Source organism: Telmatherina bonti, assembly GCF_933228915.1.
Source record: "Telmatherina bonti genome assembly, chromosome: 24".
In the NCBI taxonomy this organism is placed as follows: domain Eukaryota; kingdom Metazoa; phylum Chordata; class Actinopteri; order Atheriniformes; family Telmatherinidae; genus Telmatherina; species Telmatherina bonti.
In genome coordinates, this window is record NC_136633.1 from 10387807 (window position 1) to 10405579 (window position 17773).

Below are 17773 nucleotides of genomic sequence, written 5' to 3' on the forward strand. Positions count from 1 at the left end.
CCTCGCATGGTTCTGGCTCATGGTAGCTCCGTAGGTTCTCGTACAGAAAGACCTGCTGGTCCACCAGAGCTGGAGCGATGCGGTTCCTTTTCCCACACAGAACCGCACCAGATGAGCTGAACAACCTGTGACAAGGAACACTGGTGGCCGGAACACACCAGTACTTCTGCAGCACCTTGGGAAGCGTTGGGAACAACAGTGCATGACCTGTCCACCAAAGCAGCGGGTCCTCGTTCAGACCCAGAACCCTCTGGGCCTTGTAGTTGCTCAGCTCTTCCACCACCTGAGCGTGCAGCTCTTCCTGACTCTGGTCAGGGTTTGACTGGCAGAATATGGCAGCCAAGGGGTTTTCGTGGGTCGAGGTACTGGACAAAGACTCCCCGAGGGGAGCCGACTTCTTTGTGGGCGGCTCGTTGTTTACAAAGGCAAACTCATCAAGGCAGGACCGCTCCGACACCTGCTTCTCCAGGATGACTTTAGCCTCCTCAATGATGTTAGTCTCAACTTTGGACCATTCCTGAGTTGAGAGGAATGGCAGCTTCTTGTATCGCGGATCCAAGAACGAGGCAATGTTCAGAAACATAGAGATCTCTTGGGATTGCGTGTTTTGTAAATATGAGCTGGACAGAACCTTGGAGATGACATCTTTGGCCATGCTGATCTCCTTGAGGTCCCCTTCTTTGGCCTTCAGGGTGGTGTTGAGTAGCATATGAAGCAAAGGCCTCACCATGCTGATGGTCGGATACCTGCAGGAAGTTATCATGTTTGCTATGACCTTAAAGGGCTGAAGGACTTCAATCAAGCCCTCCATCAACAACCAGTCAGTATCATAACACCTGAAGTTGTGGCCGCTGGGAACATCCACCAGTGTGGCAGTTATGGCGACTTGCTGCTCCTTCAGTCTCTGTAACATTGCCAACGTGGCCAACCACGACCTCCCTCTGTCGGTGATAAGCGAGCACGGGGAAAGGCCATGCTGCTTCTGCTTTTCCCTCAGGATGAACATTCCTGGTTCTCCAAAGTGATCCACAAGTCTGCGGCAGCGTCCCAAGAAGTCCTCGAGACGAGGCAGCTGGAATGCTTCATCCAATGCACGGTTGACAGTGTGTCCAAAGCAAGGCATCTCCACCGACAACTCCAGGAGCGAGCATGCCTTGACGATGTCCACTGAGCCACTGGTGGTTGCACCGCTCACCTTATGAGTTATTCCCCATTCCACGAAGGCTTCGTACATCGCTCTGGTGATGTTCTCGGCCGTGTTCTCTTCTTGTACCTCAAACGTTTTGAGACACTTGTCAATCATTGTAAAACCGGTTAAACTGTTGTAGATGACTGAATGCAGGGAGAGTGAAATGTAGGTTCGGTTCTGGATTTGGCTTTGCCAAAGATCTGTAGTGACGCCGCAGTTTACGACTGCAGCAAGATCACGAAATACCGTATCTCTAGTTCGGCAATACAGGTCTGGAACCATTTGTCCTGCAAGGTCTCTTTTGCTCGGTGGGGAATATCCAGGCTCAATGGTACTCATCAAGTTCTTGAAAGTCGGTTCTTCGACTACAGAAACAGGATACAAACCCTGACAGACAAAGCTGATGATAGCTGCTGTCAGATCATTGTGGCGCCTGTTTTCATAGTGTACATTCTGCCTCAAACTGACTTCTTGGGGCTGCTGCTGAATGTGTGGACCGCTGGGTTCACTCTTTATCCTGGAGAACACCGTGGCAAACGCTTCGCGCATCTGATCAGTGTTGCTTTTTACAAATTCACTGAACTCTACGGGGTGGTTCTTTTCGAGGTGGTACGAGAGGTTGGAGGTGTTCCCGGAGTAAGCAATCTGGCTCATGCATACGCGACAGTATATCCGCTTCCAGTGCAGTATGCAGCCATCTGCATCAGTGTCGAAGCCAAAGTACTTCCACACTTTGCTTTTTGCCCGTGGATGTGAGACCAGATTGAGGCCAGAGCATGACGGTCCTGAACTTTTACCCTCCATCATTTCCTTTGGTGAGCAATCCACCTGGGTGCTTCACTTACACAGGACCTAACAAGAATAGTAGAATAAAGATTTAAGGATGCAAAAGAAAAACATTGCAGGCATCTGAGACGCTACTCTAATAAGGATGCATGCAAACAGCGACTCTTACCCTAAATATCTAATATTTTACTGCAGTTCTGCCCTCTGGAAATTCATCATTTTAATTTGGTTGTTTAAAGTCTTTAAAGTTTATTTAGTTCAGCGATCATATCTGCTCTTCCTTCTAATTTTATCCAATACCCACAACTTTAACCAATCACAGTACTCCTGTGCATTACATGATAAAACTTTACTTTCTCTTTCATATCTAGTGTTCATGACCCATGCTGGCCTGATGGGCCAACTGAAGAGATGAAATTCTGACCTGGCGACTCAACTGCAAAATGTTACAAATTATAACTCTCCACATTGCTTCCTACACCAGATGACGCTTGACCGATTCACCCCTCAAATGGCACAGTCCACTATTTTCTTCAGTCTGTCTCAGTTCATCACTGTGAGACAAATCCCTCATCTTTTGCCCATGGTGAAAACTCTACAAAAACAAAGAATAACTACTGTAAAATTGGCAGTCCTGTTTAATTTATTGGGAAATTCAGAAGCCATTTAACAATCTTGCCATTTATTAAGAAAATAAAGGATGTCTCAATAAAGAAACAACAGCACCACCCACAGCAGTAACCATTTTTGTTCCTTTCATACGTTTCTTTGTTTAGAATGACATTTATGTGTTGTGCCACTAGATAAGTCCACTTCTTCCTGCAATATCTTACTTTAGTATTGTTTAGAATTACGTACAATTCTTTATTGCACACATAAAAATAAAATAAAGCCATAATAATGTTATAATCATAGACTGTATATAAAAAGATGGATGGAGCCTCTGTGATGTCACCCACAGGTTTCTGAAGAGCTGAATTGAAGCTTGGTGGGCGGTTCCTACCATCGCCATCTTGGCAGGGGCATGTGTGTCGTCTTGCCCGGAAAATACAAATATGGGCAAAGAGGTGGAGCTGAGAGGGGGGCTGTGAGCGTCATGGTGGATGATTGACATTGAGCGAACTCCGAGCTTTCTGTAGCTAAGCGCTAACCGAGCTAACCCGGAGATAACAGGAGCTAACCAGCTAACAGAGGTAAGCGGGCTAAAGCTAAGTCACGTTGTTAACCAGCTAACAACTGCGGTTGTTCAATGTACTTCTTACTTGAAGCGGCAGATCGGATACCTGTCAATCAAAAGGACACGCCCCTAAATATGCCAAACTTTAAGACTAAATTACTTTTAAAAGGGCGAGTTGGAAAAAAAATCATTCCCCCCACAGTTGTCATGAAGTTTAACCTGACCTATTAAACATAAAATGGATTTTTGAACCAGGCTGTTAACATGTTTATTTCTGCTTTGAGGTTGGTCTATTTAACATGGGAGTCTATGGGAATTTGCTCCGTTTTGTGGATGAAGAGGGGAACTGCAGTTTTATGCACTTCCGCATCAGCTTCAGTTTTAACCGCCAGAGGCTCCGTTCATCTTTCATATATGGTCTATGGTGATAATCCATTGTTAAAATCTCCTTAAATCAGGAATGGACAACTCCAGTCCTCAAGGGTCACAGTTCTGCAAGTGTTAGGAGTTTCCCTGATGCAATACATCCTGATACCTATCAAACCTAATTAGCAGACTTGGGAAGAACTTGACATCAAGCTCTGCACTAGTCTGCCAATTACACATGGTCTGAGTCAGTTGTGTTACCACAGAGAAACTCAGTTGCAGGCCCCCGAGGACCAGAAAAGTCCATCCTTGCCTTAAATGGGTGAAGACAAGCAAAAAAAAGACTAAATCAGTACACCGCTTGTGTCGAGCGGTGTTTCAGATCTGTTTCCCCCCATAGCTATCCCCCTTCATCTGTGGAAGGACGTACGCTGTTGTTGAAGAGTTCTTAACCCCGCATACAGTTGTGTTCAGATGTATTCATCCCCTTTCATTAAAGAAAAGGCTGAATTTACAACAGTCACTCAAATAACTGGAGACTTAAAAATGGAACAATAACTAAAAATTTGCACAAACATAATTTAGTAATATAAGACACCGTTTTTTCATTTAATTGAGTTGAAGAAAGAAAAAAAAAGTTTAAATAAATATTTGGAAAAAAAGACAAACAAACAAATATGATAAACTAATATAGATTATGTCACTCGTAAACCAATATTTTGTCAAATTGTCGTTTAGTTCGGTATTTTCTTTAAATCTCTATTAGATTTCTGCACCTCTGGGCTGCTATTTTGGCCCACTTCTAATGAGCAAAGTGCTCCAAATTGTCTGGGACAGTTCTTTTTCTTTTTAAGTTTTTATTCTTTGTAACTCAATTTATTTCAAAAGCAATGTCTTAAAATCACTAAATGTAAGTTTAGCAATTTTTAAAAAATTATTCATTTTTACAGTCCATCATTAGGAAACATAAATTGGGGTCAAACCAGATAAAGTTTTAATGAAATGAATAGATAAAAAGTTAGAACAACCCTAAGCACAATAACCAACTTAGACATTTTTATAACGCACATGTAAGAATAAAGTTAGGACTGGTGAAAAAATTGTTCGAACCAGAAGCGGTGGAGGGAGGATGGATGGATGGATGGATGGATGAATGGATGGATGAATGGATGGATGGATGAATGGATGGATGGATGGATGGAGTGAGTTTGGGGTTAAAGCTCCATCCTCGTGTGAGGTAATCTCACCATGACAGAACAGTCAGGCTGTAAAACTAAAGATAAAAACCTCTTTCTTAAAACATGATCTGCTGTATCTTAATCTTTCCTTAACAGTGGAAGAATTTAGTAAATTCCACGTCGCTTATTGGGTCCTAAACATTCCTTGGAGGATTATCAGTGAATTAACCTCAAAAGAGCTTGAACATTTCTCTCTTTGTCTTCCTTTGGGGAGGATTAGTGATTACTCACTCTTACATCACATGCCCAGAACTTTAAACCAATTTTGGTTTCAAGCTCTTTAAGTTGACATGAAATTCTCAGAAGAGTTGAAGGAACATCTAATTTATAACTCCATTCATTAACTTTTTTTTAAAACCACATCTCACCTCCAGCAGCAGAAAATGAACAAGTTCTTTTAACTCAAAGTGACTTTTGTTCAAACTGATGAACACATACTGACTGATATTCACTGTGTTACTTATTTTTTCATGCACGAGGCTGAAAACGGAGCAAACAAGCCGAAGCAATGACACGGCGGCAGAAACACGCAGTGGATGAATTTTATGGCAGGTGTGTCCAAAGTTCAGCACACCTGGCCTACGTTACATTCCTATAAAGTTCTGCACCGTGACTGATAGGGCCGTGACGATATGCTTTTGTCCCGATTCGATTTCACTCCAATTTTTTGGGTGCAGATTTGATTTAAAATGCTATTCTCACAATTATTTGAAATTACTGATTTTTGTAGACGAAAAAATATGTACAAAACATTTGTCTTGATTTCAATGAGGAAAAAACAAGACAGTAGCCAGACCATCATTCTGCTGCTATAATGCTTGAGAAGACGAGTAAAAAGATCAATAAAAATTATTTTAAAAAAAAAAAAAAAAAAAAAAATTATAATGGATTATTTTTATTTATTTAAAATATCAATTTTTTTAATAAAAAAATGTATTTTAAATTCGTTTAAAAAAATCCTGATGTTCGATTTTTTTTTTTTTTTAAATTAGATTTCCCATTCCTAGTGACTGATTTGTTTCAGTCAGGCGTGTTGGAGCAGAGAAACATGGAAAACCTGCAGGATTGTGGCCCTGCAGGACTGGAACTGGACACAGCATCTGTAGAGGAGCCAGTGTCGGCCCTGTTGGAGCCTTAAAGCAGGAAAAAATAAACAATCTGCATGTATTTTCAAACATGGAATCAATGGAAATATCATGTTTTTACCAACATGGATGTTTGTGTTGACCCGTTTTTTTTTTTTTGTTTGTACTAAAAAACTAAAGCCAAAGAGAATTACCAGAGTCTTTCCTGTCTGTACAGTTTTAAGCATCAAAATCTGAGTCCACGTTTGCAGAATCAGGACTTGTTGCCCATAGAGATAAGCGCATAAATACTCTGGAATCCACACATCAATATTTTCCAATTAAAACAGAGGACTCAATACTTTTTAAACACTGCTATACAAAACATGCTATTTGATTCATTCTCATCTTATTTATTAATTATGTCTTATCCCATTATAATTTCACAGGGATTCCTTTAAATATTTAAAGTTCATACGTTTTATTCATATTTCATTTTACCCCTGTAATAAAGAAGTTATGACAGCATACGATGTGGGATTATTCTGTAAGGGAAAAAAAGGGGGCATTCCAATATGGCTGAAAAAATACAATCAACCAATAAATGAAAATGAAAACTGTTGGTAACTGTTGTATCGTGCTGCTGGTATCAGGTATGAATACCTGACAGAAACACACACGGCAGAACACCAGCGGACCATGCTACAAACCAGAGCCACCATCTATAACTTCTTGCATCATTACAGTTTTTGCACAAACTTCCTGTCTGTGCATCTCACCATCCAGCAGATTCATATTCTGTAACAAAAACGTATTTACATACTAAACTCACACATAGGAATTAACTACGACATGTTTATAAGTATGACCATAATTATCATTCTAATACTAATCGTATTGTAAAATAATTTAATATAAACATATCTATGATGTTTACTAAACATGCATTAGTCCTGTGGAAACATTTTGTGTTATATTTCCTCCAACTTTCAGTCTGTTAGTTTAAAATATCTCATATTTACATTATTTGTCATCCAGCAGAGAACTGCTGTATTAGTGATAAAAACTGTTTTAACATCGTAAAAAAAGAGACATCATCCACTTTCATAGTTTTTCAGGGGAACATGTCTTTTTAAGGTTGTCTTACTTTGTTATTAGGATCGGAGCTATACAAAGTATAGTTTTGGCTTATTATTATTAAAATGATGCTTATCAAAATAATCGTATTATCATCCAATCTGTAGGTTATTATCATGTAGAACACATGCCGAACTGATCAGAAAATTCTGATATAACAATACATTTACAATCAAGTTAACTAAATCTATTTTACTACACAATAATAACTTAGTGAGATATTTATATATATAATTTAAATGGATTCCGGTGAAGAGAAAGCAGGTTTATTTCAGACATTTCTTTCTAAAGTCGCCTGGGAGCAGAAAGAAAGATTAGTCAGACAGAAATGGACCTGACCTGGCAGTGTAAAAAACTTGTTGAACATCTGGTAGATGAGAACTTTGATCCCGCACATATACAGCCTGAGGAGAGGCAGCAACACCGACTGCAGCCACATTGTTCGGCCCGCTTCCGCTCCGCACTGCGTGTCACCCTAAAGAGTCCGGCGCTGATAAGACTCTCAGAGGTTCCGCCCACAGCCGTGTGCGTCACACCGCGGACACAGGACCCAGCATTTATAATAAAAACAAAAAGGGGGAGAGGGGGTTACTAATTTTACTACAGGCTAACACTGAGTATCCTTCTGACTTCTGTGGGAGGGGGCGGAACCAAAATATAGCCGCTTGTTTCTGCAATAGATAATACATAAGTCCATTAATATATTCCAAAAACTAACTAACTAACTAGATAAATAAATAAATAAATAAAATGTCAACATTTAAAAACAACTTATCAAACAAGGCTGCCCTTTTGTACAGTTGTGCTCATATTTATTCATCCCCTTTCATTAAAGAAGGAAAAAAACAGCTGCCTGTAAAATGAGCTGAAATTGACTAAAGTAATAATAAATACAAATTTTATAAAAAATCATTACATTATTTTTCCAATTCTGGTTCAATAAAAATATTTTTTTTAAAAAACAAAAAACAACAAAAAAAAAAAACAAATGAGATAATTTATTCCATATTCCATCAGTCATAAAGTAATATTTAGTTGAACAATCCTTTAATGTTTCCGCTCCAGTCAGGTGTTTTCTGTTCCTCTCAGTCAGACTTCTGCACCTGTTGACAGGTATTTTGTCCCACTGTTCAACAGAAAAGTCTCTAATTTGTCCAGGACCAGTTTGTTTTCTGTTTTTATTCTTTCTTCAACTCAATTAAATGAAAAAACAGTGTCTTATATTACTAAATTATATTTTTGCAAATTTTTAGTTATTGTTCCTTTTTGAAGTCTCCAGTTATTTGAGTGACAGTTGTAAATTCAGCCTTTTATTTAATGAAAGGGGATGAATACATATGAGCACAAATATAGGCACTTCACCATAAATGGTATCTTATATGAGCTGTTCCTTTTGCATGGAATCAGCTACAGAACTAATTGAGTTAAAGGAAGCATATCACTAAAGGAGCTTTATTTTGTGTGACATATAAAATATTGTGTTAAAAAAGAAGCTCTATCAGAATCTAAAACCACTTCTAAACAAGACACTTAGCTACTTGGTTAACAGTGAACTTTTTATAAATGAGTAAATGCTTTATACTCTGGATTTTGTGAATAAGACTAGCATTTGACGGGTGTAAAACCCTCAATCTTCCTGGGGAGAGTTAGAAGAAAAAAATTAAAAGCTAAAAACATTGGATATTGCACGCAAAAGGGTCCTCTTGTTCAAGTCTTTCAACATGGATTAATTGATTATACAACTAGATGGTAATATAGCAGCACAGATCAATCATCCTATGGGCCTTTGTATAAGTTCATGGAGCATGGAAACAGTAGGGGGTTTTGTTCATTCTCACCCAAAGGGGGATTGGCACAGCTATAGCCGTCTGGACTCTCCCCACCACAGAAAAAAAGAAATTTGGGATATAAAAAGCTAATTTTGCCTTGTCATACTGATGCAGTACTTTATCTGTTCTCCAGACTCCTGAATCTCCCAGAGGTGAGAATCCTGTTTCATTAAAGCAGATGATGTCTGAGAGTAATTCCTGGAGGGTGGGGAGGAGCTGAACCCTCAGCGTGTTAAGTGCACCCTGTTCTCATTTCCACTACAGTCCATCAAAGTTACTTTGCTTCATCTTCATCTTCAGCCGCTTATCCGGGGTCGGGTTGCAGGGGCAGCAGCCTAAGCAGGGAAGCCCAGACTTCCCTCTCCCCAGCCACATTTGCCAACTCTGCGGTAGAGAAAAGTCTCTAATTTGTCCAGGACCCATTTGTTTGTTTGTTTTTCTCTCTTTCTTCAACTCAATTAAATGAAAAAACAGTGTCTTATATTACTAAATTATATTTTTGCAAATTTTTAGTTATTGTTCCGTTTTGAAGTCTCCAGTTATTTGAGTGACTGTTGTAAATTCAGCCTTTTCTTTAATGAAAGGGGATGAATACATACGAGCACAACTGTACATGCATGCTATGATATCATACTGCATGGCAACATGGGCTCAAGCTGCTCCAACTGCAACCAAATGTGTAGGTTCACTATATAACAGAGCATTAAAAGTTATGGATAAGAAATCAATCCGTCATCACCACCGCAATATCTTGAAATTAATACAATCTGATGAGCTTTGACAGCTTAATCAATTTCTCCTTTTTTAAATTAATTTACAGATGTATCTATTATTTAGTACCTGAGCCTCTAAGCACATGTGTGGAGAGACAAAACAGCAGCAGAGTTACCAGAAGTGTGACAAAGATCCCTTATTTTAGGATTAGTTTTGGGCAGACAGCCTTTTCTGTGAAGAGTTTTAGGTTAGGGAACGTGCTCCCAACAGACCTTAAGACTAGGGCTGTAACGATATCCTTTTGTCCCGATTCAATTCGATTCCGATTTTTTTGACTGCCGATTCGATTTAAATTGTGATTCTCACAATTCTTTGATATTGCTGATTTTTGTAGATTAAAAACCAAAAAAAAAAAGTAGAAAACTTCTTTTTGCTCGTCATTTTACTTGATTTCAATGAGGAAAAATCAACACAGTATCCAAATCATCATTCTGCTGCTATAAGAAGACACGTAAAAATATCAATAAAAACACTTAAAAAGTGACAAAATTTTTTTATAGTGGATTCATTTTATCTACTTGAAAAAAAACAAAAAAAAAAAAATCGATTTTAAAATTGTGAAGCAAAAAATCCCAATTTTCGATTTTTCGATTCGATTTTCCCGCTCCTACTTAAGACCATACCGGATTTTAAAAGGTTTACTTCCAGACTTAAAAACTGGACAAAGACAAATCAGGTCTACAATCACCTTTAGTATTGTAATTTTATCCATGTGGGTGGCAAAACGGTGGTTTAGATTGAATGTTTTGACAATGTTCTTATTTCAAACTGAATTTTATTGACAGCCTTGAATGTGTTTTACTTAATTTTACATTTTGGTTTATACTTATGTATTTGTATTTTGTATGTATATATAAAGGCACATAGGTGGAACTTTTAATTTTCGCAGTGCAATGTAATCTGTGTGTACTTTCTTATTGTGTAAAAGCCCAACTAGGGACGGGCATTTAAAATTAGCCTTGGCTAAAATGCTGTAGTGTGTGTCATCATGGAGCATACTTGTCCCTATCAAATAAAATAGAATAAATAAAAAGATGTTAGCTTATCAAAGAATGAAGAACCGGTCATCAACTAGTCTTCAGGAGTTATGTGTTGCTAGGTGAAATGAAATCATCACTATGCTCCAACAGGATGAAAAAATACCACAGCTGTGTGATCGTTCATTCATCTTATTCCGGGTTGTAGTGAAGCTGGAGTTTATCTCAAACAAACAACCAGTCACACTCAGTTCTAGGAAGAGATCACCAAATATGGTCCTCAGGAGCTAGCATCTTGCAGTTTTTCAGTGTTTCCCCGGTACAAATGCACCTCTGATGCAAACTTTCTCCAACAACTTCTGCCCCTGCTTGTTAATGAACTTTTTATTAAAGTCAGCAAATCCTAAAACCTGCAAGATGGCAGATGACCCCTGTTCCAAAGGCCAATTAACCTAACATGTGTTTGTATGTTGAGACGAAGCAGGATTAGTCAAAGAGAACCGACACATGCAAACTCCACATAGAAAGAGAACTGTTTAAAACCCACAGCCGAATCTCAAACCAATGACCGCTGAAGCCACCATGCAGTAATTTAACTTAAGTAATTCCCATGACATGCATGGGGGTATGATTGAAAACCACATCTGATACATCACATGAACACTTTTCATTATAAGGGATGTGTTATTTATAAAGCAGCAGGGTTATGGTCACATGGGAACATCGACGCAGATGCTGCTGGAACACTTTATTATAATACAGAAGGTCCATATTACAGCCACAAAGGCCACAAATGTTTTCAGCCAATCAGCTCCTCGGTGTTGATGGGGAAGATCAGCGACTATCTGGCATGAAGAATCCAACACAAACAGTTGCAGAACGTGTTCAGGCCACTGACAACATCTTTTTACAAACATCTGTATGTGCCAACATACAACTGCACAGTTAAATGTTGTTTTATTTAAACTATATCAACCCAGCCCTGTAGTTCCCTCCAGTTACCACTAGGGCTGTGACGATACGCTTTTGTCCCGATTCGATTCGATTTTTTGGTGCCAATTCGATTTAAATTGCGCTTCTCACAATTCTTCAATATTGCTCATTTTTGTAGATTAAAAACAAAATAAATGTCTAAAAAAAATTTTTTGCACGTCATTTTTCTTGATTTCAGTTAGAAGACCAGTAAAAATATCAATAAAACAATAAAAAAGACACACATTTTATAATGGAACATTTTTATTTATTTAAAAAAAAAAATTTGAAACAAAAAATCGATTTTAAAAAGTTTTAAAATTGTGAAGCAAAAAAATTCTGATTTTCAATATTTCGATTCAATTTTCCCACCCCTAGTAACCACTGCATATTCTTTTTCTTTCATATATCTACGCATGATTGACATTGAGCGAACTCCGAGCTTTCTGTAGCTAAGAGCTAACCGAGCTAACCCGGCGATAACAGGAGCTAACCAGCTAACAGAGGTAAGCGGGCTAAAGCTAAGTCACGTTGTTAACCAGCTAACAACTGCGGTTGTTCAATGTACTTCTTACTTGAAGCGGCAGATCGGATACCTGTCAATCAAAAGGACACGCCCCTAAATATGCCAAACTTTAAGACTAAATTACTTTTAAAAGGGCGAGTTGGAAAAAAAATCATTCCCCCCACAGCTGTCATGAAGTTTAACCTGACCTATTAAACATAAAATGGATTTTTGAACCAGGCTGTTAACATGTTTATTTCTGCTTTGAGGTTGGTCTATTTAACATGGGAGTCTATGGGAATTTGCTCCGTTTTGTGGATGAAGAGGGGAACTGCAGTTTTATGCACTTCCGCATCAGCTTCAGTTTTAACCGCCAGAGGCTCCGTTCATCTTTCATATACGGTCTATGGTGATAATCCATTGTTAAAATCTCCTTAAATCAGGAATGGACAACTCCAGTCCTCAAGGGTCACAGTTCTGCAAGTGTTAGGAGTTTCCCTGATGCAATACATCCTGATACCTATCAAACCTAATTAGCAGACTTGGGAAGAACTTGACATCAAGCTCTGCACTAGTCTGCCAATTACGCATGGTCTGAGTCAGTTGTGTTACCACAGAGAAACTCAGTTGCAGGCCCCCGAGGACCAGAAAAGTCCATCCTTGCCTTAAATGGGTGAAGACAAGCAAAAAAAAGACTAAATCAGTACACCGCTTGTGTCGAGCGGTGTTTCAGATCTGTTTCCCCCCATAGCTATCCCCCTTCATCTGTGGAAGGACGTACGCTGCTGTTGAAGAGTTCTTAACCCCGCATACAGTTGTGTTCAGATGTATTCATCCCCTTTCATTAAAGAAAAGGCTGAATTTACAACAGTCACTCAAATAACTGGAGACTTAAAAATGGAACAATAACTAAAAATTTGCACAAACATAATTTAGTAATATAAGACACCGTTTTTTCATTTAATTGAGTTGAAGAAAGAAAAAAAAGTTTAAATAAATATTTGGAAAAAAAGACAAACAAACAAATATGATAAACTAATATAGATTATGTCACTCGTAAACCAATATTTTGTCAAATTGTCGTTTAGTTCGGTATTTTCTTTGAATCTCTATTAGATTTCTGCACCTCTGGGCTGCTATTTTGGCCCACTTCTAATGAGCAAAGTGCTCCAAATTGTCTGGGACAGTTCTTTTTCTTTTGAAGTTTTTATTCTTTGTAACTCAATTTATTTTAAAAGCAATGTCTTAAAATCACTAAATGTAAGTTTAGCAATTTTTAAAAAATTATTCATTTTTACAGTCCATCATTAGGAAACATAAATTGGGGTCAAACCAGATAAAGTTTTAATAAAATGAATAGATAAAAAGTTAGAACAACCCTAAGCACAATAACCAACTTAGACATTTTTATAACGCACATGTAAGAATAAAGTTAGGACTGGTGAAAAAATTGTTCGAACCAGAAGCGGTGGAGGGAGGATGGATGGATGGATGGATGGATGAATGGATGAATGGATGGATGGATGGATGGATGGATGAATGGATGGATGGATGGATGGATGGATGAATGGATGGATGGATGGATGGATGGATGGATGAATGGATGGATGGAGTGAGTTTGGGGTTAAAGCTCCATCCTCGTGTGAGGTAATCTCACCATGACAGAACAGTCAGGCTGTAAAACTAAAGATAAAAACCTCTTTCTTAAAACATGATCTGCTGTATCTTAATCTTTCCTTAACAGTGGAAGAATTTAGTAAATTCCACGTCGCTTATTGGGACCTAAACATTCCTTGGAGGATTATCAGTGAATTAACCTCAAAAGAGCTTGAACACTTCTCTCTTTGTCTTCCTTTGGGGAGGATTAGTGATTACTCACTCTTACATCACATGCCCAGAACTTTAAACCAATTTTGGTTTCAAGCTCTTTAAGTTGACATGAAATTCTCAGAAGAGTTGAAGGAACATCTAATTTATAACTCCATTCATTAACTTTTTTTTAAAACCACATTTCACCTCCAGCAGCAGAAAATGAACGAGTTCTTTTAACTCAAAGTGACTTTTGTTCAAACTGATGAACACATACTGACTGATATTCACTGTGTTACTTATTTTTTCATGCACGAGGCTGAAAACGGAGCAAACAAGCCGAAGCAATGACACGGCGGCAGAAACACGCAGTGGATGAATTTTATGGCAGGTGTGTCCAAAGTTCAGCACACCTGGCCTACGTTACATTCCTATAAAGTTCTGCACCGTGACTGATAGGGCCGTGACGATATGCTTTTGTCCCGATTCGATTTCACTCCAATTTTTTGGGTGCAGATTTGATTTAAAATGCGATTCTCACAATTATTTGAAATTACTGATTTTTGTAGACGAAAAAATATGTACAAAACATTTGTCTTGATTTCAATGAGGAAAAAACAAGACAGTAGCCAGACCATCATTCTGCTGCTATAATGCTTGAAAAGACGAGTAAAAAGATCAATAAAAATTATTTTTTTTTAAAAAAAATTTTTTTTATAATGGATTATTTTTATTTATTTAAAATATCAATTTTTTTAAATAAAAAAATCTATTTTAAATTCGTAAAAAAAAATCCTGATGTTCAATTTTATTTTTTTTTTAAATTAGATTTCCCATTCCTAGTGACTGATTTGTTTCAGTCAGGCGTGTTGGAGCAGAGAAACATGGAAAACCTGCAGGATTGTGGCCCTGCAGGACTGGAACTGGACACAGCATCTGTAGAGGAGCCAGTGTCGGCCCTGTTGGAGCCTTAAAGCAGGAAAAAATAAACAATCTGCATGTATTTTCAAACATGGAATCAATGGAAATATCATGTTTTTACCAACATGGATGTTTGTGTTGACCCGTTTTTTTTTTTTGTTTGTACTAAAAAACTAAAGCCAAAGAGAATTACCAGAGTCTTTCCTGTCTGTACAGTTTTAAGCATCAAAATCTGAGTCCACGTTTGCAGAATCAGGACTTGTTGCCCATAGAGATAAGCGCATAAATACTCTGGAATCCACACATCAATATTTTCCAATTAAAACAGAGGACTCAATACTTTTTAAACACTGCTATACAAAACATGCTATTTGATTCATTCTCATCTTATTTATTAATTATGTCTTATCCCATTATAATTTCACAGGGATTCCTTTAAATATTTAAAGTTCATACGTTTTATTCATATTTCATTTTACCCCTGTAATAAAGAAGTTATGACAGCATACGATGTGGGATTATTCTGTAAGGGAAAAAAAGGGGGCATTCCAATATGGCTGAAAAAATACAATCAACCAATAAATGAAAATGAAAACTGTTGGTAACTGTTGTATCGTGCTGCTGGTATCAGGTATGAATACCTGACAGAAACACACACGGCAGAACACCAGTGGACCATGCTACAAACCAGATCCACCATCTATAACTTCTTGCATCATTACAGTTTTTGCACAAACTTCCTGTCTGTGCATCTCACCATCCAGCAGATTCATATTCTGTAACAAAAACGTATTTACATACTAAACTCACACATAGGAATTAACTACGACATGTTTATAAGTATGACCATAATTATCATTCTAATACTAATCGTATTGTAAAATAATTTAATATAAACATATCTATGATGTTTACTAAACATGCATTAGTCCTGTGGAAACATTTTGTGTTATATTTCCTCCAACTTTCAGTCTGTTAGTTTAAAATATCTCATATTTACATTATTTGTCATCCAGCAGAGAACTGCTGTATTAGTGATAAAAACTGTTTTAACATCGTAAAAAAAGAGACATCATCCACTTTCATAGTTTTTCAGGGGAACATGTCTTTTTAAGGTTGTCTTACTTTGTTATTAGGATCGGAGCTATACAAAGTATAGTTTTGGCTTATTATTATTAAAATGATGCTTATCAAAATAATCGTATTATCATCCAATCTGTAGGTTATTATCATGTAGAACACATGCCGAACTGATCAGAAAATTCTGATATAACAATACATTTACAATCAAGTTAACTAAACCTATTTTACTACACAATAATAACTTAGTGAGATATTTATATATATAATTTAAATGGATTCCGGTGAAGAGAAAGCAGGTTTATTTCAGACATTTCTTTCTAAAGTCGCCTGGGAGCAGAAAGAAAGATTAGTCAGACAGAAATGGACCTGACCTGGCAGTGTAAAAAACTTGTTGAACATCTGGTAGATGAGAACTTTGATCCCGCACATGTACAGCCTGAGGAGAGGCAGCAACACCGACTGCAGCCACATTGTTCGGCCTGCTTCCGCTCCGCACTGCGTGTCACCCTAAAGAGTCCGGCGCTGATAAGACTCTCAGAGGTTCCGCCCACAGCCGTGTGCGTCACACCGCGGACACAGAACCCAGCATTTATAATAAAAACAAAAAGGGGGAGAGGGGGTTACTAATTTTACTACAGGCTAACACTGAGTATCCTTCTGACTTCTGTGGGAGGGGGCGGAACCAAAATATAGCCGCTTGTTTCTGCAATAGATAATACATAAGTCCATAAATATATTCCAAAAACTAACTAACTAACTAGATAAATAAATAAATAAATAAAATGTCAACATTTAAAAACAACTTATCAAACAAGGCTGCCCTTTTGTACAGTTGTGCTCATATTTATTCATCCCCTTTCATTAAAGAAGGAAAAAAACAGCTGCCTGTAAAATGAGCTGAAATTGACTAAAGTAATAATAAATACTCGGTTGGATCCCGAGGCGTTCCCAGGACAGCCAAGAGATATAATCCCTCCAGCGTGTCCTGGGTCTTCCCCGGGGTCTCCTCCCAGAGGGACGTACCTGGAACACCTCACCAGGGAGGTCCAGGAGGCATCCTGTCCAGATGCCCGAGTCACCTCAACTGGTTCCTCTCGATGCGGAGGAGCAGCTGCTCTATTCTGATCTCCTCCCGGATGACCGAGCTCCTCACCCTATCTCTAAGGGTGAGCCCGGCCACCCTGCGGAGGAAACTCATTTCAGCCGCCTGTATACGAGATCTCGTTCTTTCGGTCACGACCCACAGCTCATGACCATAGGTGAGGGTAGGAACGTATGGTCATGAGCTGTGGGTCATGACCGAAAGAACGAGATCTAGTATACAGGCAGCTAACTAATGTACAATGTTACTTTGCAAGAAACTGAAAATCAAAATCAATTCCAAAACTATAAAGGAAATACCTTTAAAGTCATCTAAAATCATCCAAAAACAATGAACACCATTAAAAAATCAATAATAATGATTTGAAAACATCAGAGAAGGTAAAAAAGTAAAACCACAATGTATTTTTTTTGTTTTTTTGTTCACAACTTCATCTTCTTCTCTGGTTTGTTGCTTTCGTTGCTTGTTTGTCAGCTAAACAACACCGCCACCACGGTTTCTGGTAGCATCGCCCTTTTTTCTGTGTCAAGTTAAGGTTAAATTGGTCTCCTTGAAAACCACAGAAATCTATGTGTGTAATCGACATATGATATGGATTTACTGTCCGTCCGTCTGTGTATCCGTTTTCTGCATCGATGGTTTTAACTTCATGCTGATTACCCAAGGATGCCACTAGGGGGCACTTTATATAACTCTAAAATGATTTAATTAGCAATTTTGTTTAATTGAAACAAATAAAAATTTCATGATTAGTCTTACGGACATGTAGTCACAGGCAGAGCTGTTACTGATAAATCCTTCTTCAGTTTGTGGAGACAGGTGGTGTTTACTCACTACTGGGATG

General features: G+C 38.2%; 2 protein-coding genes across 2 annotated transcripts in view; both read right to left on the reverse strand.

Annotated features, from left to right (window-relative positions):
* LOC306774022 (E3 SUMO-protein ligase ZBED1-like) overlaps positions 1-7431 on the reverse strand; it is a 7619-nt gene extending 188 nt beyond the window's left edge. Inside the window, exons 1-2 of the mRNA XM_079263991.1 lie at positions 7297-7431; positions 1-2041 (exon numbers count right to left, since the gene is read on the reverse strand). The exon at positions 1-2041 is cut by the window's left edge and continues 188 nt beyond it. Coding sequence (XP_079120117.1) covers positions 1-1996 — 1996 coding nt within the window. The 5' untranslated portion in view covers positions 1997-2041; positions 7297-7431. The remainder of the gene's footprint in view (positions 2042-7296) is intronic.
* Positions 1-16298, reverse strand: part of dhrsx (dehydrogenase/reductase (SDR family) X-linked) — a gene marked incomplete at both ends in the record, with an annotated part of 28126 nt that extends 11828 nt beyond the window's left edge. Inside the window, one exon of the mRNA XM_079264065.1 lies at positions 16199-16298. Within this exon, the coding sequence (XP_079120191.1) occupies positions 16199-16298 (100 nt within the window). The remainder of the gene's footprint in view (positions 1-16198) is intronic.
* Positions 16299-17773: the final 1475 nt, after the last annotated feature.